General features: G+C 40.8%; 1 protein-coding gene across 1 annotated transcript in view; it reads right to left on the bottom strand.

The window, feature by feature from the left end:
- Positions 1-14,116, bottom strand: part of LOC118986459 (uncharacterized protein C6orf201 homolog) — a 34,562-nt gene extending 20,446 nt beyond the window's left edge. Inside the window, exons 1-2 of the mRNA XM_037045428.1 lie at positions 13,924-14,116; positions 4,054-4,252 (exon numbers count right to left, since the gene is read on the bottom strand). Coding sequence (XP_036901323.1) covers positions 4,054-4,252; positions 13,924-14,116 — 392 coding nt within the window. The remainder of the gene's footprint in view (positions 1-4,053; positions 4,253-13,923) is intronic.
- Positions 14,117-14,969: the final 853 nt, after the last annotated feature.

Raw genomic sequence — 14,969 nt, 5'->3', positions numbered from 1 at the left:
CTTCTCCTCCTCCCACTCCCCTGTTGCTAACCCTCCATGTGTTCTTCATTTCTATGGTTCCACTCCTCATCTAGCTGTCCTCTTGGTTTGCTTTTGTTTCAGGTGTGGTTGTTAATAACTGTGAGTTTGCTGTCCTTTCACTGTTCATATTTTTCATCTTTTTTAGATAAGTCCCTTTAACATTTCATATAATAAGGGCTTGGTGATGATGAACTCCTTGAACTTGACCTTATCTGAGAAGCACTTTATCTGTCCTTCCATTCTAAATGAAAGCTTTGCTGGATAGAGCAATCTTGGATGTAGGTCCTTGTCTTTCATGACTTGGAATACTTCTTTCCAGCCCCTTCTTGTCTGTAAGGTCTCTTTTGAGAAATCCGCTGACAGTCTGATGGGAACTCCTTTGTAGGTGACTGTCCCCTTATCTCTTGTTGCTTCTAGGATTCTCTCCTTCATTTTAATCTTGGCTAATGTAATGATGATGTGCCTTGGTGTGTCCCTTCTTGGGTCCAACTTCTTTGGGACTCTCTGAGCTTCCTGGATTTCCTGGAAGTCTATTTCCTTTGCCAGACTGGGGAAGTTCTCCTTTATTATTTGTTCAAATAAGTTTTCCACTTGTGGCTGTTTCTTTTCCCCTTCTGGTACCCCTATAATTCGGATGTTGGAATGTTTAAAGATGTCCTGGAGGTTCCTAAGCCTCTCCTCCTTTTTTTTTTAAATTCTTGTATCTTCATTCTCTTCTGGTGGGATGTTTCGTTCTTCCTTCTTGTCCACCCCCTTGATTTGAGTCCCAGTTTCCTTTCCATCACTATTGGCTTCCTGTGCATTTCCCTTCATTTCAATTAGTTTAGCCTCCATATGTTCCTCTAATTTGTGGCTAAAATCAACCAGTTCTGTGAGCATCCTGATCACCAGTTTTTGAACTGTGCTTCTGAGAGGTTCGCTGTTTCTTTTTTGCTTAGAGTTATTGGCTCTGGGGCTTTGAGTTCTTCTTGAGCCATATTTTGGACTGTTCATGCCTGTTACGTAAGAGAAGAGGAGCCCTAGGGGTTCACCAGGGCGGGGCAACTCAGTTGCTGGGTTGTGATGCTGTATGTGGGGGCGGGGTCAAAGGAAAGCAATGGCGGTCCCCTCTGCTGCTTCCCACCGCTGCCGGGGCCCGCACAGTCTGTTCCACTGCACTCAAATGGCAACCGACCTCAGTCATTCCACTGCAGCTGGGTTTGCCCGCTGGGGCCTGTGTGGTCCATCTCACTGCTCACTCCTCTGCTGGTTTATCTGTGCATGAATGTGTGACCGCAGCCAGCCCACTGCCCTGCGCCCTCACTGGGTCTGCCCCACACGGGGCTGCCTGGGTGCCTGGGGTCTGGGGATCTTTCTTGCCTGTCCCCACTCTGCTGCTGGCTCCGCCTCTTTTACTGGTCTGGTTGAATGGTTTGTTGTTGTTGGACTTTCGTATAGTTCAATTTTCTGTTCTCTGGCTGTGTCTTTGTTCACCAAACCTCTGTTGTATTCAAACTTGGTTGTGGGAGAAGGCACAGTGTTTCCACCTATGCCTCCATCTTGGCGGAAGTCCTGGAAAACTTGGAACTTTCAGGTATTGCTGATGGGAATGTAAAATGTACATTCACTGCAGGTAACAGTATGGCAGTTACTCAAAAAAATTAAATATAAAATTACTACTTCTGTGTATATAGCCAAAAGAATTGAAAGTAAACATTTGAACGGGTGTTTGTACACCCATATTCATATCAGCATTATTCACAATTGCAGAAAGTAGAAGCAACCCAAATGTCTGGGGACAAATGGATAAAACAAAACATCATATATACATGCAATGGAATATTACACAGCCTGAAAAAGTACAGAAGCTACAACATGGATAAATCCTGAAGACAGTATGCTAAGTGAATAAGGCAAACAAAAAAGGACAAACATTATATTATTTCACATGCCTGAGGTACCTAGAATAAGCAGATTTACAGAGACAGAAAGTACAGTAGTGGTTGCCAAGCGCAGGTGGATGAAGGAATGGGGAGGTATTATTTAATGAGTTTTATAGTTTCAGTTTGAGATGATGAACATGTTCTAGAGACAGATGGTGGTGATGGTTTGCACTACATTGTCAATGTACCAAATGCCACTGAACTGTACACTTAAAATGGGTAAAATGGGAACATTTATGTTATGTATATTTTACGATAAAATATTTTTAAGAAGGAATACAATTTGCTATATCAATAGAAAATATAGATTTGATCAATTCAATGGATACAGAGAGAGCATTTGAAAAATTAATATCCATTCATGATAAAAATTAAGCAAACTAGCAACAGTAGTGAATTTCTTCATATGAAGGCAGTGGATAAAAACCTACAGCCAACATAATACTGAAATTTTACTCTTTTAAATTGAGAACAAATCAAGGATGCCTACTTTTATCAACCTCAGTTTTTAAGGAAAGCATATAAATGTTTGTAGAAGGAAAGATGAATAAATGTGTCATTTCCTATGTTCTGACAACCTAAACAGTATTTACAGATGCCAAGCTAAGATATAAAGATATATTAGTAAATGTAATGACATTATGGCCTGAAATTGAGATATATAAGTGTCCTATGGTTGTGAAACATTACCCATTTCTTTTTTTTATAGGCCTCCAAAGTATGAGCAAATAATTTTAAATAATTAGGGTCATCACTTAACTCCTACCCTTAAAATGGACAAAACTTCAATGCCTTGCATTGTCCAAGAAGATATAATGGTGTTATTTCTTTAATAGCTATTTCTATTTCTTTAATAGCGTGTCTTTGCCTTCCTTGAATATTAATATGATTTGTTAGAGATTTTATTTGTTTCTTTTTAGAGAGAGGAGAAGGAAGGGAGAAATAGAGGGAGAGAAACATTGATGTATGAGAGAAACATTGACCAGGTTGCCTCTTTCATGCTCCCAACTGGGGACCTGGCCCACAAGCCAGGCATGCATCCTGACTGGGAATTGAACCAGCAACATTGCAGTTTGTGGGATGACACCCAACCCACTGAGCCACACCAGTTAGGTCTGAATATGACCTTTTAAATCAAATTGTCAAGATATGCCACTGAAGATACTGAAAAAAAGTAAGCAAGGCAATTATTTTACTAGGGCAGTTATCTCAATGGGAGCTTCCAGTATAAGCAGGTTCATGAGCTGGAATTCTCTCTCTGTGTCTGCTACCTTCAAAGCAGAGGACTCTGTCTTTACAGAAAATTGTGTATTTCACCAGTCAGCCTGTGAACAACATTTATGAATACTTACTATGTATGTCAAAATGTAGAAATCATTTGTTATGTACTGTGCAGCAATACTAAAGAAACAAATACAGAAACACCATCTGTGTGCCATAATTAGAGAAGCAAGTATACCAACAAAGATAATTTGCCAAGGAACCAAAGTTTAACTTTAAGCACCAGAATCCAATCATTCCACATCCCCATTGTTACCACCTGGTCTAAGACCCACCATCCTTCTTCTGCTTCTACCCTTGCTACCCTGGAGGCCAGGGAAGATTCAAGTCTTGTGTCACCCCTCTTTTTAAGACTTTTTTAATACAATAGCCTCCCATTTCTGTCAATGTAAAATGTGGCAAACTAGGGATAAAACAAGGTCTACCATTGGCACTATTACATCCTACATCACTGGTCATTCTAAAGATGGGCCGGTGCTTCCTGAATATAGCATGAAAGCCCCACAGTTCAGGGGTTGGATCCTGCTCAAAGAATTGCACTCCAGTCCTGCTGGATCTCTCCTCAGTAACCAAGATTGCAATTATTCATAGGGGACCCATTCATCTGTCCCTTTCTCCATGAGTTTTCTTTCAATGAAGGCTCTTCCAGATGCTTGAGGTGTTTGAAAATTCAGTTCATGTGCTTTTATACAGTGCAATGCTTGTTTTTAACCTTATCATATATCTCAAAAACCACATTAAGTCATTTTTAGCTAAGGCATAAACAGAGTTTGTTATCACCCTGTATATCTCTAAACGTGTCTGTATAGGTCAAACATTAGACACCTACCTGACAACTATAGTTGACATTGGAGGATCCTTTATGTTTTTGCTCAAAAAGTGGCATTTCTTCCACCCATGATTTGCATTGTTGATGGCTTTTCTTCTCCGCAGGGACATACTGCTTGGATTTGGGGTCAGATTAATCTCATTTGGAAACTGATGTCTTGCTAAGATCCTTTCTAAGCCAGAGAGTTCAGAATTCTCACCTGGTAACAGAGTAAGCATCACTTCAATTCAGTGTTCTTCTCCATTTTTTGCATAGCAAAAGTAACATGACATTAATTTGAGAGGGAATATTTATGCCACTTAATAATTGCTATTCAGCTCTTGCACTCCATCACTGCAAAAATATTATTGAACAACATCTACACCTTAGTCTGGTCCTAAACATCTAATAAACACAGCAAATGAATAAATGAATGAATGAAAACATGCTCTTGTACTACCATAAATACTGAAGGTTATTTGTACAATTTGTGCATGATTCTCAAACTAATGGCAAGTTAATGTACAATAATTTTTATTTTTGGAGATACGACATTTGCATTTGCATAACATCCATGGCTTCACATTGACCTCAATTGACCCCTAACCAAATTACCCATCTGCAATGAGACAAAGAGCTTTGCCAGAATGCAATTCAATACACTGCTTCCTTCAACAGAACAGTCTTGCTACAAGAAAAGAAAGGAGAGGAGAGGAGAGGAGAGGAGAGGAGAGGAGGAAGGAGGGAGGAAGGAGGAAGGAAGGAGGGAGGAAGGAGGAAGGAAGGAGGAAGGAAGGAAGGAGGAAGGAAGGAGGAAGGAAGGAAGGAGGAAGGAAGAAGGAAGGAAGAAAGGAAGGAAATTGTCGGGAGCCAACCAACAGCTGTTCCAGTCTGGACGGATGAGATGCATCTGCACAGCAGAGGCAGCTGTGGCTGGATTTCCTGTCTCCCTCTCCTTGAATGTTTGTCTTTGCAATTAATAGGAGGTGGGATTTTTAGACACCTGTATTTCAGGCTCAATGATGTGCAATGAGGTAAAAAAAAAAAGCAAGGGAAGTTAATTATTACAAACTAAGCACATAGGAACAATTACTAAGGAGTTATAGTCCAAAGTATATAAAGAAAGATTCTAGACAAGAAGATAGATAGCTAAGTTAGAAACCACAAAGGCCTTGTAATAAATTTTCTATAACCACCGTTCAGTCTAGAGTATCAGTCTAGAGTATTTGACCCATGCCAAATTCTAAGAACTTTAATAAGCATCTATTTATCAATAAGACATTTAAAACTCTGTACATACAGGTATTTCTAATTGTCTGATTAATGGCTCTCCTGGTCAAAATAACATTTGTTTAACATAACTGAATCTATGGAATTTCCTGCACTTTGCCTAGTTACTTCTGTATTGATTTTTTCTGCTTAACTGATCATGCCATGCACCTGTTCCTTTAATGTTATGTAACAATCTCTATAAAAATAAAGCTTAAATCAAACTCTGAGAGTTCGGTCAGACCCACAGAGGCTGGCTGTTCCCCAGCATCCAATTGGGTGTCTGACTCTTCATTTGTCACCTGTGCCATCCATCCTTAGGGGACACTGAGACCTGCAGAGGCTGGACCCCAGCAGGAAAGAATCAGTTAAATTACATTGTTGTTTAATGACATAGTTGACTGATATTGTAGTGTAAACTTCTTATCTCTTTGCCAAGGGCTAACACTTTGAGAACGAAAGCCACTTTGCAGGCTATGCTGAGTAACTCAGCAATTCATTTGGGTGTATTACAAAATAAAAGAGCCGTCTTAAACCTCATACAAGAACAGAAGCTGAGCGTTGGGGAGAGTCAAGGTGACCCTAGACAGGAACTAGATCAGAACTCATCCAGCGCCTGTTTTTCCTCAGGCTGAACCACTGATGATCCCTCCCAGACAGGGCAGTTGGCAGGAACCCCAAAGAACCAAGAACTGGCTCAAGGGACATAGCTCAGCAAACTGACTAAATGATATATTGACTTAATGGATGGATCCTTAGGGCCCAAAAACCACTCCAAGTAAGTCAAGAACAGTACTGTAATCTGAGGCTCATGTCAAGCCTGACTCAGCTCCCACATACTGCTCTTAGCAGGTTATTAGTTCAGTGATCACACAGCTGGGGCACCTGGAAGCTCTCATGAGCACACTTGAACAATAGGAAGAGTATATGGTTTGCTTTGGTCATCAGAATTTCATAGCAAAATTTCATACTCAACTAAATTAAGCAAATTCAGGTATTTGATGATATCTAGTTAAAATAAAAATTTTTGCCTCAAATGAGTATTTTGATTGTCTTGTATAGACAGACATATTTTATATTGTATACTACCTTGAAATTCTTTTTGTAAGCAACTAGGGGTAAATTAGAGAGAGAATAACATTTACAAATTCTCATAGTTTCCAGTGTGAATAATGATATTTAGTCCTGCGCACACACCAAAGTTAAATGAAAACCCAGAACTCAGTTTGAATGTTTAATTGGATCTTACAGCCCACTTTATTTGAAATTGTAAGCAAGTTTCCTGGCTTTGAAAGAAAGTGTGATAAACATAGGGGCACCTCAAGAAATTTTTAGAAGTCAAATAATTTTGATTGTAAACTTATAGTTGAAAGTTTGGAGATACAGAACTGTACACTATTTGAGTGGTTTTTATAAAATATTTGAATTGTGGAATACAATTCTTCTCTTTCATCCATTCTATTGTTGACTCCATCAGGACATGGTTGTTGGATGGTTGGATGAATGAATGGATGGATGAATTAGTAATCATGATACAAATCAGCATAGGTAAGGTTTATGAACCAGTACACAAGCCATTGTAAGTGTGTATGAGCATGTGTGTGCCTGTGTATATTTGTGTGTATATTTTCTAGAGACAGTTAAAATAGGTAATTTAAAACTTCCATCTTTAAGGTGATGTTACTTTTTTAAAAACTTAAAATATCTATAAACTAAATATATGCTATTACAGTTGTCCCAAATTTTCTGCCTTTGCTCCACCTCCACCCAGTCTCTTCCACTCCTTCAGGCAATTCCCACACTGTTGTCCATGTCTATGGGTCATGCATATATGTCCTTTGGCTACTCTATTCCGGGTGCTGTACTTCACATCCCCATGCTTATTCTGTAACTACCAATCGGCACTTCTCAATTCCTTCACCCCTTTTGCCCATTCCCCGTCCCTACTCCCATCTGGCAGCCATCACAATGCTCTCTGTATCTATGATTCTGTTTCTATTCTGCTTGTTCATTTATTTTGTTTTTTTAGATTCCATTGTCGAAAAATACGTATTTGTTGCCACTTCATTGTTCATAGTTTTGATCTTCTTCTTAAAGAAGACCCTTTAATATTTCATATAATGCTGCCTTGGTGGTGATGAACTCCTTTAGCTTTTTCTTATCTGGGAAGCCCTTTATCTGTTGTTTTAGTAATAGCTTGCTGGGTAGAGTAATCTTGGTTGTAGGTCCTTCCTGTTCATCACCTTGCATATTTCTTGCAAATCCATTCTGGCCTACAAAATTTCTTTTGAGAAATCAGCTGACAGTCTTATGCTGGCTACTTGTAGGTAATTAACTGCTCTTCTCTTTCTGCTTTTAAGATTCTCTCTATGTCTTTAAACTTTGGCATTTTATTGTGCTGTGTCTTGGTATAGGCCTCTTTGGGTCCATCTTGTTTGGGACTCTGGGCTTCTTGGATGTGTATGTCTATTTACCTTCACTAATTTAGAGAAGTTTTCTGTCATTTTTCCAATTTCTTGCTCTCTTTCTTCTTCCAGCACCTGCACGATGTGAATGTTGGTATGCTTTAAGTTATCCCAAAGGCTGTTTACAGTACCATTTTTTTGGATTCCTTTTCTTTTTTTTTTTTTAAGATTTTATTTATTTATCTTTAGAGGGGAAGGGAAAGAGAGAGGGAGAGAAACATCAATGTACGGTTGCCTTTCGTGAGTCCCCTGCTGGGAGCTGGCCTACAGGGAACTGGCCTGCAACCCAGGCATGTGCCCTGACTGAGAATCGAACCGCGATCATCTGAGTCGCAGGCCCACGCTCAATCCACTGAGCTACACCAGCCAGGGTGGATTCCTTTTCTTCTTACTGTTTTGGTTGTTTGTTTTTTGCCTCCTTATATTCCAAATCATTGATTTTATTCTTGGCTTCATCCATTCTATTGTTGACTCCTTGTAAATTGTTCTTTATTTTAATTAGTGTATCCTTTATTTCTGACTGGATATTTTTTATGCTGTTGAGCTCCTCACTAAGTTCCTTGAGCATCCTTATAAATACTATTTTGAACTCTGCATCTAGCAGCTTCCTTGCTTATATTTTGTTTAGTTCTTTTTCTGGAGTTTTGTTCTGATCTTTCACTTGGGCCATGTTTCTTTTTCTCCTCATTTTGGTAGACTCCCTGTGTTTGTTTCTGTGTCACAGGTAGAGCTGCTATGACCCCTGTCTTGGCAGCATTGCCTAATGTAGTAGGTGTCCTGTAGGGTCGAGTGGCACAACCTCCTCTATTACACAAGCTGGGTATTCAAGGTGCACCCACTGTGTGGGCTGTGTAGAACTTCCTATTGTAGTTGAGCCTTGATTGCTGTTGGCATGCCCAAGGTTAGCCAATGCCTGTGTTCTGTTTGGGGCCACAGAGCATAAGCTACAAAGCATTCGGCAGATGACTGCCATTTGCTGGGCTTAGAGGTGCCCAAGTGAGGCTAGGATGTGAACCAAGACTGGCTGTTGTTAGTGTCAGTCCTGGGGTAACTTAGCAAGAGGCTTACTGCAGCCAGATGCTCCTTATTAGAAAAAATTTAGGAAAAATCTAAGCATGGGCCAAGATAAGCCATTAACATGAAGAAGCCACTGGAAATAGCCTGGGTAGGTCCAAAATTTGGGTGGGGCAGGGGCTCAGGAGTTTACCAGGGTAGGGAAAATAATGTGAACAGGTTGACGGAGTCTCAGATATAGTGCCTGCCTGATGGCTCTGTGGCTCTGTTGGGTAAGGGCTCAAGTAAGGAACAATGGCCTCTGCCAGCACTTCTGTCTGGGAGAAAGCTGCTCCCCAGTTCTTACTCTGATGCCAGACAATTCAGTTCCTCCCCATATGTCTGTGATGTCTTCCAATCTGATGGCCCCATCCTGGAGCTCAGAGGGAGTAAGTCTGAGTAAGTTTGTGTGGGGGCCCTTTAAAAGAAACTGCCAGAGAGCCCAGCAGTTTCTGTCTCCCACAGCCTCAATTCCTGCTGGATTTTATAGCCAAAAGTTATGGCAACTTCTCTTTCTGGCATTGGAACTCCAGGTTGGGGGGCCTGATGTGGGGCTGGGACCCTTTTGATCTGTTACTTTTGTACCTCATAATGGTCTTCAATGTGTGAACAGAAGTCATGGATTTGGTGGACTGTCAGCACACACAGTTGCCCCATCTGCTTCCTCTCCAAGCCCATTCACTCTGTGGGAGTCACTCTCTCCTGCCTTTGAGGGCCCTCCCTGCAGGTCCCCACCCTCCAGTTAAGCAACCTCCCAAAGTATTTTGTGGGGCGGGGAAGCAGCAAATTAACTGAGAGGTACTTTCTTAAACATTAAAAACAACAAAGAAAAAGCTTTAAACATCCTCCCACTCCCTACTTTCTGGTTTGGCACCAGCTAGTCATTTAAGAAACTAGTATGGAAATGTACTAAACATCATAAAGCCGGTGCTGAGCAGATCTCAACATAACCCCTCACATTGTGGTACTAGGGCCTGAAGGAGAGGCGGAGCAGGCTCTCTTGCAGAGTCTTATGATTTTTGGAGACCATTATATAGACAGCAGTATATCTAAATCCATAGTGCAATGGATCCTCGTTTCTCAGTTGTATGTTGTTCTTATGATTTAACTTTGCTATTATTTAAAATACAGAGGAAAAACCTGTTTTTTTAGCAATAAATCTTTCATTATTTTTTTCTTTCTTTTGGTAATGGCTCTGGGTAACAAGTGCAGATTAATAAAGGCAAAACTTCCCTGCAGAGGAAGAGGCAGGTGGTGGGGAGGTATAAAATTTATTTTCGAGGTTAGGTGAAATTTCTACTAGAAGGAAGGCTTTAGACACAGTGAGGAATTGGTATCCATTATTGAATTCATAACCTGATGGAGGGAAGTGAGAAATAGGGTCATCACTCAGGGATTCACCTTCAAGGCAATTGCTATACATTTAGAAGTGAAATTTTGGAAATGAAGCAGCTTTTTAGTGGAGAATTCAGGGCCTCAAAGTTTAATGTCCCCTCAATGACTGGATTATGCCTTAGGTGGCACAGACTCAAAACTCAGAAAAAAACATTTCTCCTCCCAGAACGCCATTCCCCTTTACTGCATTTACTCGTTCGTGCACTTCTGTAGACTGGCTTCCACCGTAACACAGGATGACTGCAGCCAAACACCAAACAAAGGCACAGGAACAGCAACGGGCAGCACTTTTACATGGTAGGAACACAGACATTGCTAAAGGTGTACCAATATTTGTTAGTAACCACACTGGGAGGCTAAGGGAAGAAAAGCTAGGTCATTTCTTGAACCGCATTGCATTTTCAATTTTAAAATTACACCTTAATTGCAAAAATACATGCAGAGATTCCTGCTGAAGTAAACAAAGTCAAACAACTGAAAGATATACACATACATAGTCAAAGGAAAAGTCCTCCTTCCTCCAATCTCTCTCCTTTCTGCAGAGGAAGCACCAGTCTGAATCTGGAGTGTCTCTTTTCAGAACTCTTTTCTCTGCCTTTACATACATAGTAGTACATACAAACATATGGGGTTTTTTGGCATGAATAGAACCCTTGTTTTTTATTTTGCAGTTTTTTAGAAAATTCTGTAGTGTGTTTTACATATATTTTGAAGTTAGCCTTCTTTTTCATAGATTCCACAATATGGATGTACCAGTGTATTCACTCACTCTGTCATTGACACTGGGTGAGTTTCTGTCATTATAAACAATGCTTTCAACACACACCCCATCGTTGCATCTGTGTGCACACATGCAAGTGCTTCTCTAGGGCACTAAGTAGAAGTGGAATTGCCAAGTTGACAAATATGCTTAAGTAAGGAGATGTTAACATGAATTTTCCTGTTGTCTCTGTGTTGTACTAAGGCCACACTACCTAAGAAAAAATCCAGTAGGCCCTGTCCAGCATGGCTCAGTTGGCTGGACATCGTCCTGCAAAGCAAAGATTACAGGTTCAATTCCCAGTCAGGGCACATGTTTGGGATGCAGGTTCAGCCTCCAGTCAGGGCATGTATGAGAGGCAACCAATTGATGTTTCTCTCTCATATCAATGTTTCTCTCCCTCTCTTCCTCTCTTCCTTCCCCTCTCTCTATAAATAAATAAATAAATAAAAATCTTTTAAAAAATCTAGTAGGTGCCACATACCCACCTATGCACAACATACCCATCTATACAAGAAAAAGCTAAACCTTCTTTAGGGCACACGAGCATTTCTTTAGAGTTATTGTAGTGCTGTGTATTGTAGCATCTCCCTACCTCCTGGCACATGACGGTACTGGGCTGTGTCCTCTAACATCTAATTTATTAGTTTTTAGGGTGGCCAAGACATAGAACTACAAACTAGGTGGCTTAAAAGAACACTTTTATTGTCTCACAGCTCTGGAGGCTGGAAGTCCAAAACCAAGGTGGTGTCATCAAACCCACGTTCCCTCTGAAACCCCTAGGAGAGAATCTGTCCTTGCCTCCCCTCGTTTCTAGTGTCTGCTGGCAGTTCCTCGTGTGCCTGTAGTGACAGACTCTGCTTCTGCTGTCACATGGCCATCTTCTCCCTGTGTGACTCTTATACGGACCAGTCATACTGGATGAAGAACCCACTCTATTCCAGTATCTCATCTTAACTTAATTATATCTGCACTTCTACAAAGACCCTGTTTCCAGATAAGGTCACATTCGGGAGAGCTGGGGGTTAGGACTTCAACACATCTTTTGGGGGCACAATTCAAGCTCTAATAAAGTCTCTTAAATGGTCAGGACCATAGCTGCCTGTGGCCATGGAGAAAAGGGGTCAGTGTTAGAAGCCAGAGTACTTTCACTAACTGAATAAAGACATGGAGGAGGGGGGTGCAAATTGTCTGTGAGGTGTATGTGAATTCCCCTGGGAAGTAGTTGGTTTTGAGTCGTCTTGAACAGTATCTCAAGGGGGCTTTGTCCTAAGGGTGAGGCAGCTCATGGTAAAACAGAGTGGAAGTGTATCCTACCAAAGGTGAGAGGACCGGAGGTAAAAAGGGGAAAAAGCAGAAGGCTGTCAAGTGAGAGACCTCCTGCAATAAGAAATTGCCAAGAACCCACACAAACACCGGGAAAGAAAAGGTTAGATCTTGAAAGCTGCCACCCCTAGAGAGCACGATGACTGTCTGACACTTGACAGTTGAGAAAAAACTTTTCAGTTCCTCCCACCCTCACACTTGTCAACCTAACAGTAGCCAGGGAGGGAGGGGGCAGAACAAGAAAAAGTAACCCGATATACCACCAGGCTTACTCCAGTTTCTAAGTTTAAGGCAGGCCCGAGCAGTGGGGAGCAGAGAGATTTTAAATTGGATGACAGTAAGAAATTTGGATATGAGTGGACTTTTTATTATTTGAATATGAACAGGAAAGCTATAAGAACTGCTTATGATTTTTCCTCCAAAGGTGATGAGTGAAGATCAACACAGTGGGTTGGTCAAAGGCGAAGTTCTGAGAGAGAAAAAAATTATTTTTTGTCTCTATTTTACTAAGTTCGACTCATTCAATAAATCAGTACCATACATTTTAACTTTGAGAAATACTTGGGAATTATTTTTTAATAATCAATTAACATGCCATCGCTTTTGAGAATACTTATTTCCCCACATGTTCATCATTATCGATCTTTTAAATTTGACCAGTATGATGGCCTAAGAACATTTCCCTGATTAATCTTTTACTTCTTGATTACCAAGTATTTGAACATCTTCATGCTTATTGAAGATCTGAATTTCATTTGTGAATTGCCTTTCTATAACATTTATCTATTCTGTTGGGTTGCTTATATTTCTCTTGATGATTTTATGTAATCTCTAGTGAAATCTGAATCATAATATTGTGGATTTAGGGTTTAGGGACTGATCAGAATACAAATAGCTGATTTTTCCATAATGTTTTAAAATTACTCCAAATACCTACATTCTTACCTAGGATTTGTGTCTGAATCATTGTGACAGCTGCTATTTTGTGTTCTAGGTTCAGGGGCTCAGGTGGCTACTTCCTACATTTGTCCTTAGTTTAAGCACAAACAGTTCAAGAGGCAAGCTCCACCAGTTCTTCAGATCAGTCTGGCTCTCTGCCCTGATGGAATTTCAGAATAGTGGGCAACTCCAAACTGCAGCAGTGAAAGTGGCTTCTAATGCTCAGGGGATATACTCAGCTTGTCTCTGGAGTGATACAGTCCTGGCAATAGGAGGAAGGAGTAGTAGGGAATAGAGCCAAGGAATAAACTTCAGTTTGAAATCACTGATCTTAAAATGAAATCTAAAGCTGAAACTGTAAATTTAGTGGTACTTCCCACTTAATCTCCTTTCCCTGTTTCCACAGAAAAGGCATGCTTTTCCTAAAGAAGAGTGATAGACCTATCTTGATTCATAAAAGGAACGTGAAGTGACAGTGTAGTCAGTTCATGGGTCAAGTCCACAGTAAGCTCTAAGAACCGGGGCCCTGGAATGATGAGTATGAATGCAGCCAAGGATTTCAAGGACTGAGCACACCTGCAATGTAAAAATAAGGTCTTACTCATGGCTAAGAGAAGAGGCAGCTGGTACCAAGATACTAAAAACTTACTGTAAAGAGTTCACACTTACCCTTCACCTACATACATTTTTGTTTGTCCTGTTCAGTCTTGTAGGAATAAAGCATCTCCAGACGATGATTTGGAAGCAGCTTGTGAAGATGAGATAGGGTCTCAAAGGTGTGATGCAGAATTTCAGGGTGGCCATAGTTTTTAGGTGTCTTACACTTGTCAAGAAGTGGAAGTTTCACCCCAGTTTGATTGTTTGGGGCAGATGCCATGATGACCCACTGAGTTACAGAGAAGAACAAACAGAGACTCTGAAGAGTGAAGCCCCTTGCAATTGTTCTCTCTCCATGCTTTTCTCCATCTCCAAGAAGAGAGCATGCAATCTATTTTCTGGTCTCTGATTGCTTAGCATTCCGAGAGTCACAATGGCCCAGACCTTAGCCTGGAACTCTGAGTGCTCATCCTGCATCTTCAGACCTGAGGAAGTCAGCCTGTCACAAAATATCCTGTCAGTGGATTTTAGGCAGGAAACTCCAGTTTTCTGTCTGGACATGGACAGTGTCTGAGGAAAATAGAGTGCTTTCCTACAAGGAAGAGGGAAATAGGTGTGTACTAATCCAGTGTTATATTCCCTTCTGGCACTTAGAAGCTGTAAACCCTGTGTTTATATAATTAAGGCTCCACAGCCCTGAGGGATAGTGGTTACGTCAATACAATTCTGGAGCAGAACTTTGGACAGCTTCATCACCAAAAAGTGAGGAAATGTCCAGATTAACACAGGTAAGCAGCCAAACTGCTTCTTATTCTTTTACCCAAATTAACACCGAGGAAATAAAGTAAATGAACAAAGATGCTCAACTCTAGCTTTACTGGTAGAAGCTATTCTTCATTGAGGACCAAAAAGAAGACAGTAGAAGTATCAAATAATCTTAAATCACCACACTTGATAGCACAGTCCCAAACAATATAGTGGCTGCCAAGAACTCCCAGATTTGGGGCAAAAATATAAATAATAAGATTTGTTTTTGCTACTTCTAATCCCAGCACACTCCATCAACTGAGCCAGTTCACCAGTCTGCTGTACTCTGTGAACTGACTGGCCGAATGATCACACCGCAGCCCAGC

Source organism: Sturnira hondurensis, unplaced genomic scaffold (assembly GCF_014824575.4).
Source record: "Sturnira hondurensis isolate 20B ecotype Veracruz unplaced genomic scaffold, ASM1482457v3 Scaffold0004271, whole genome shotgun sequence".
Classification (NCBI taxonomy): Eukaryota; Metazoa; Chordata; class Mammalia; order Chiroptera; family Phyllostomidae; genus Sturnira; species Sturnira hondurensis.
Note: the sequence above shows the minus strand (reverse complement) of the source record. Positions and strands in the feature narration are given on the sequence as shown.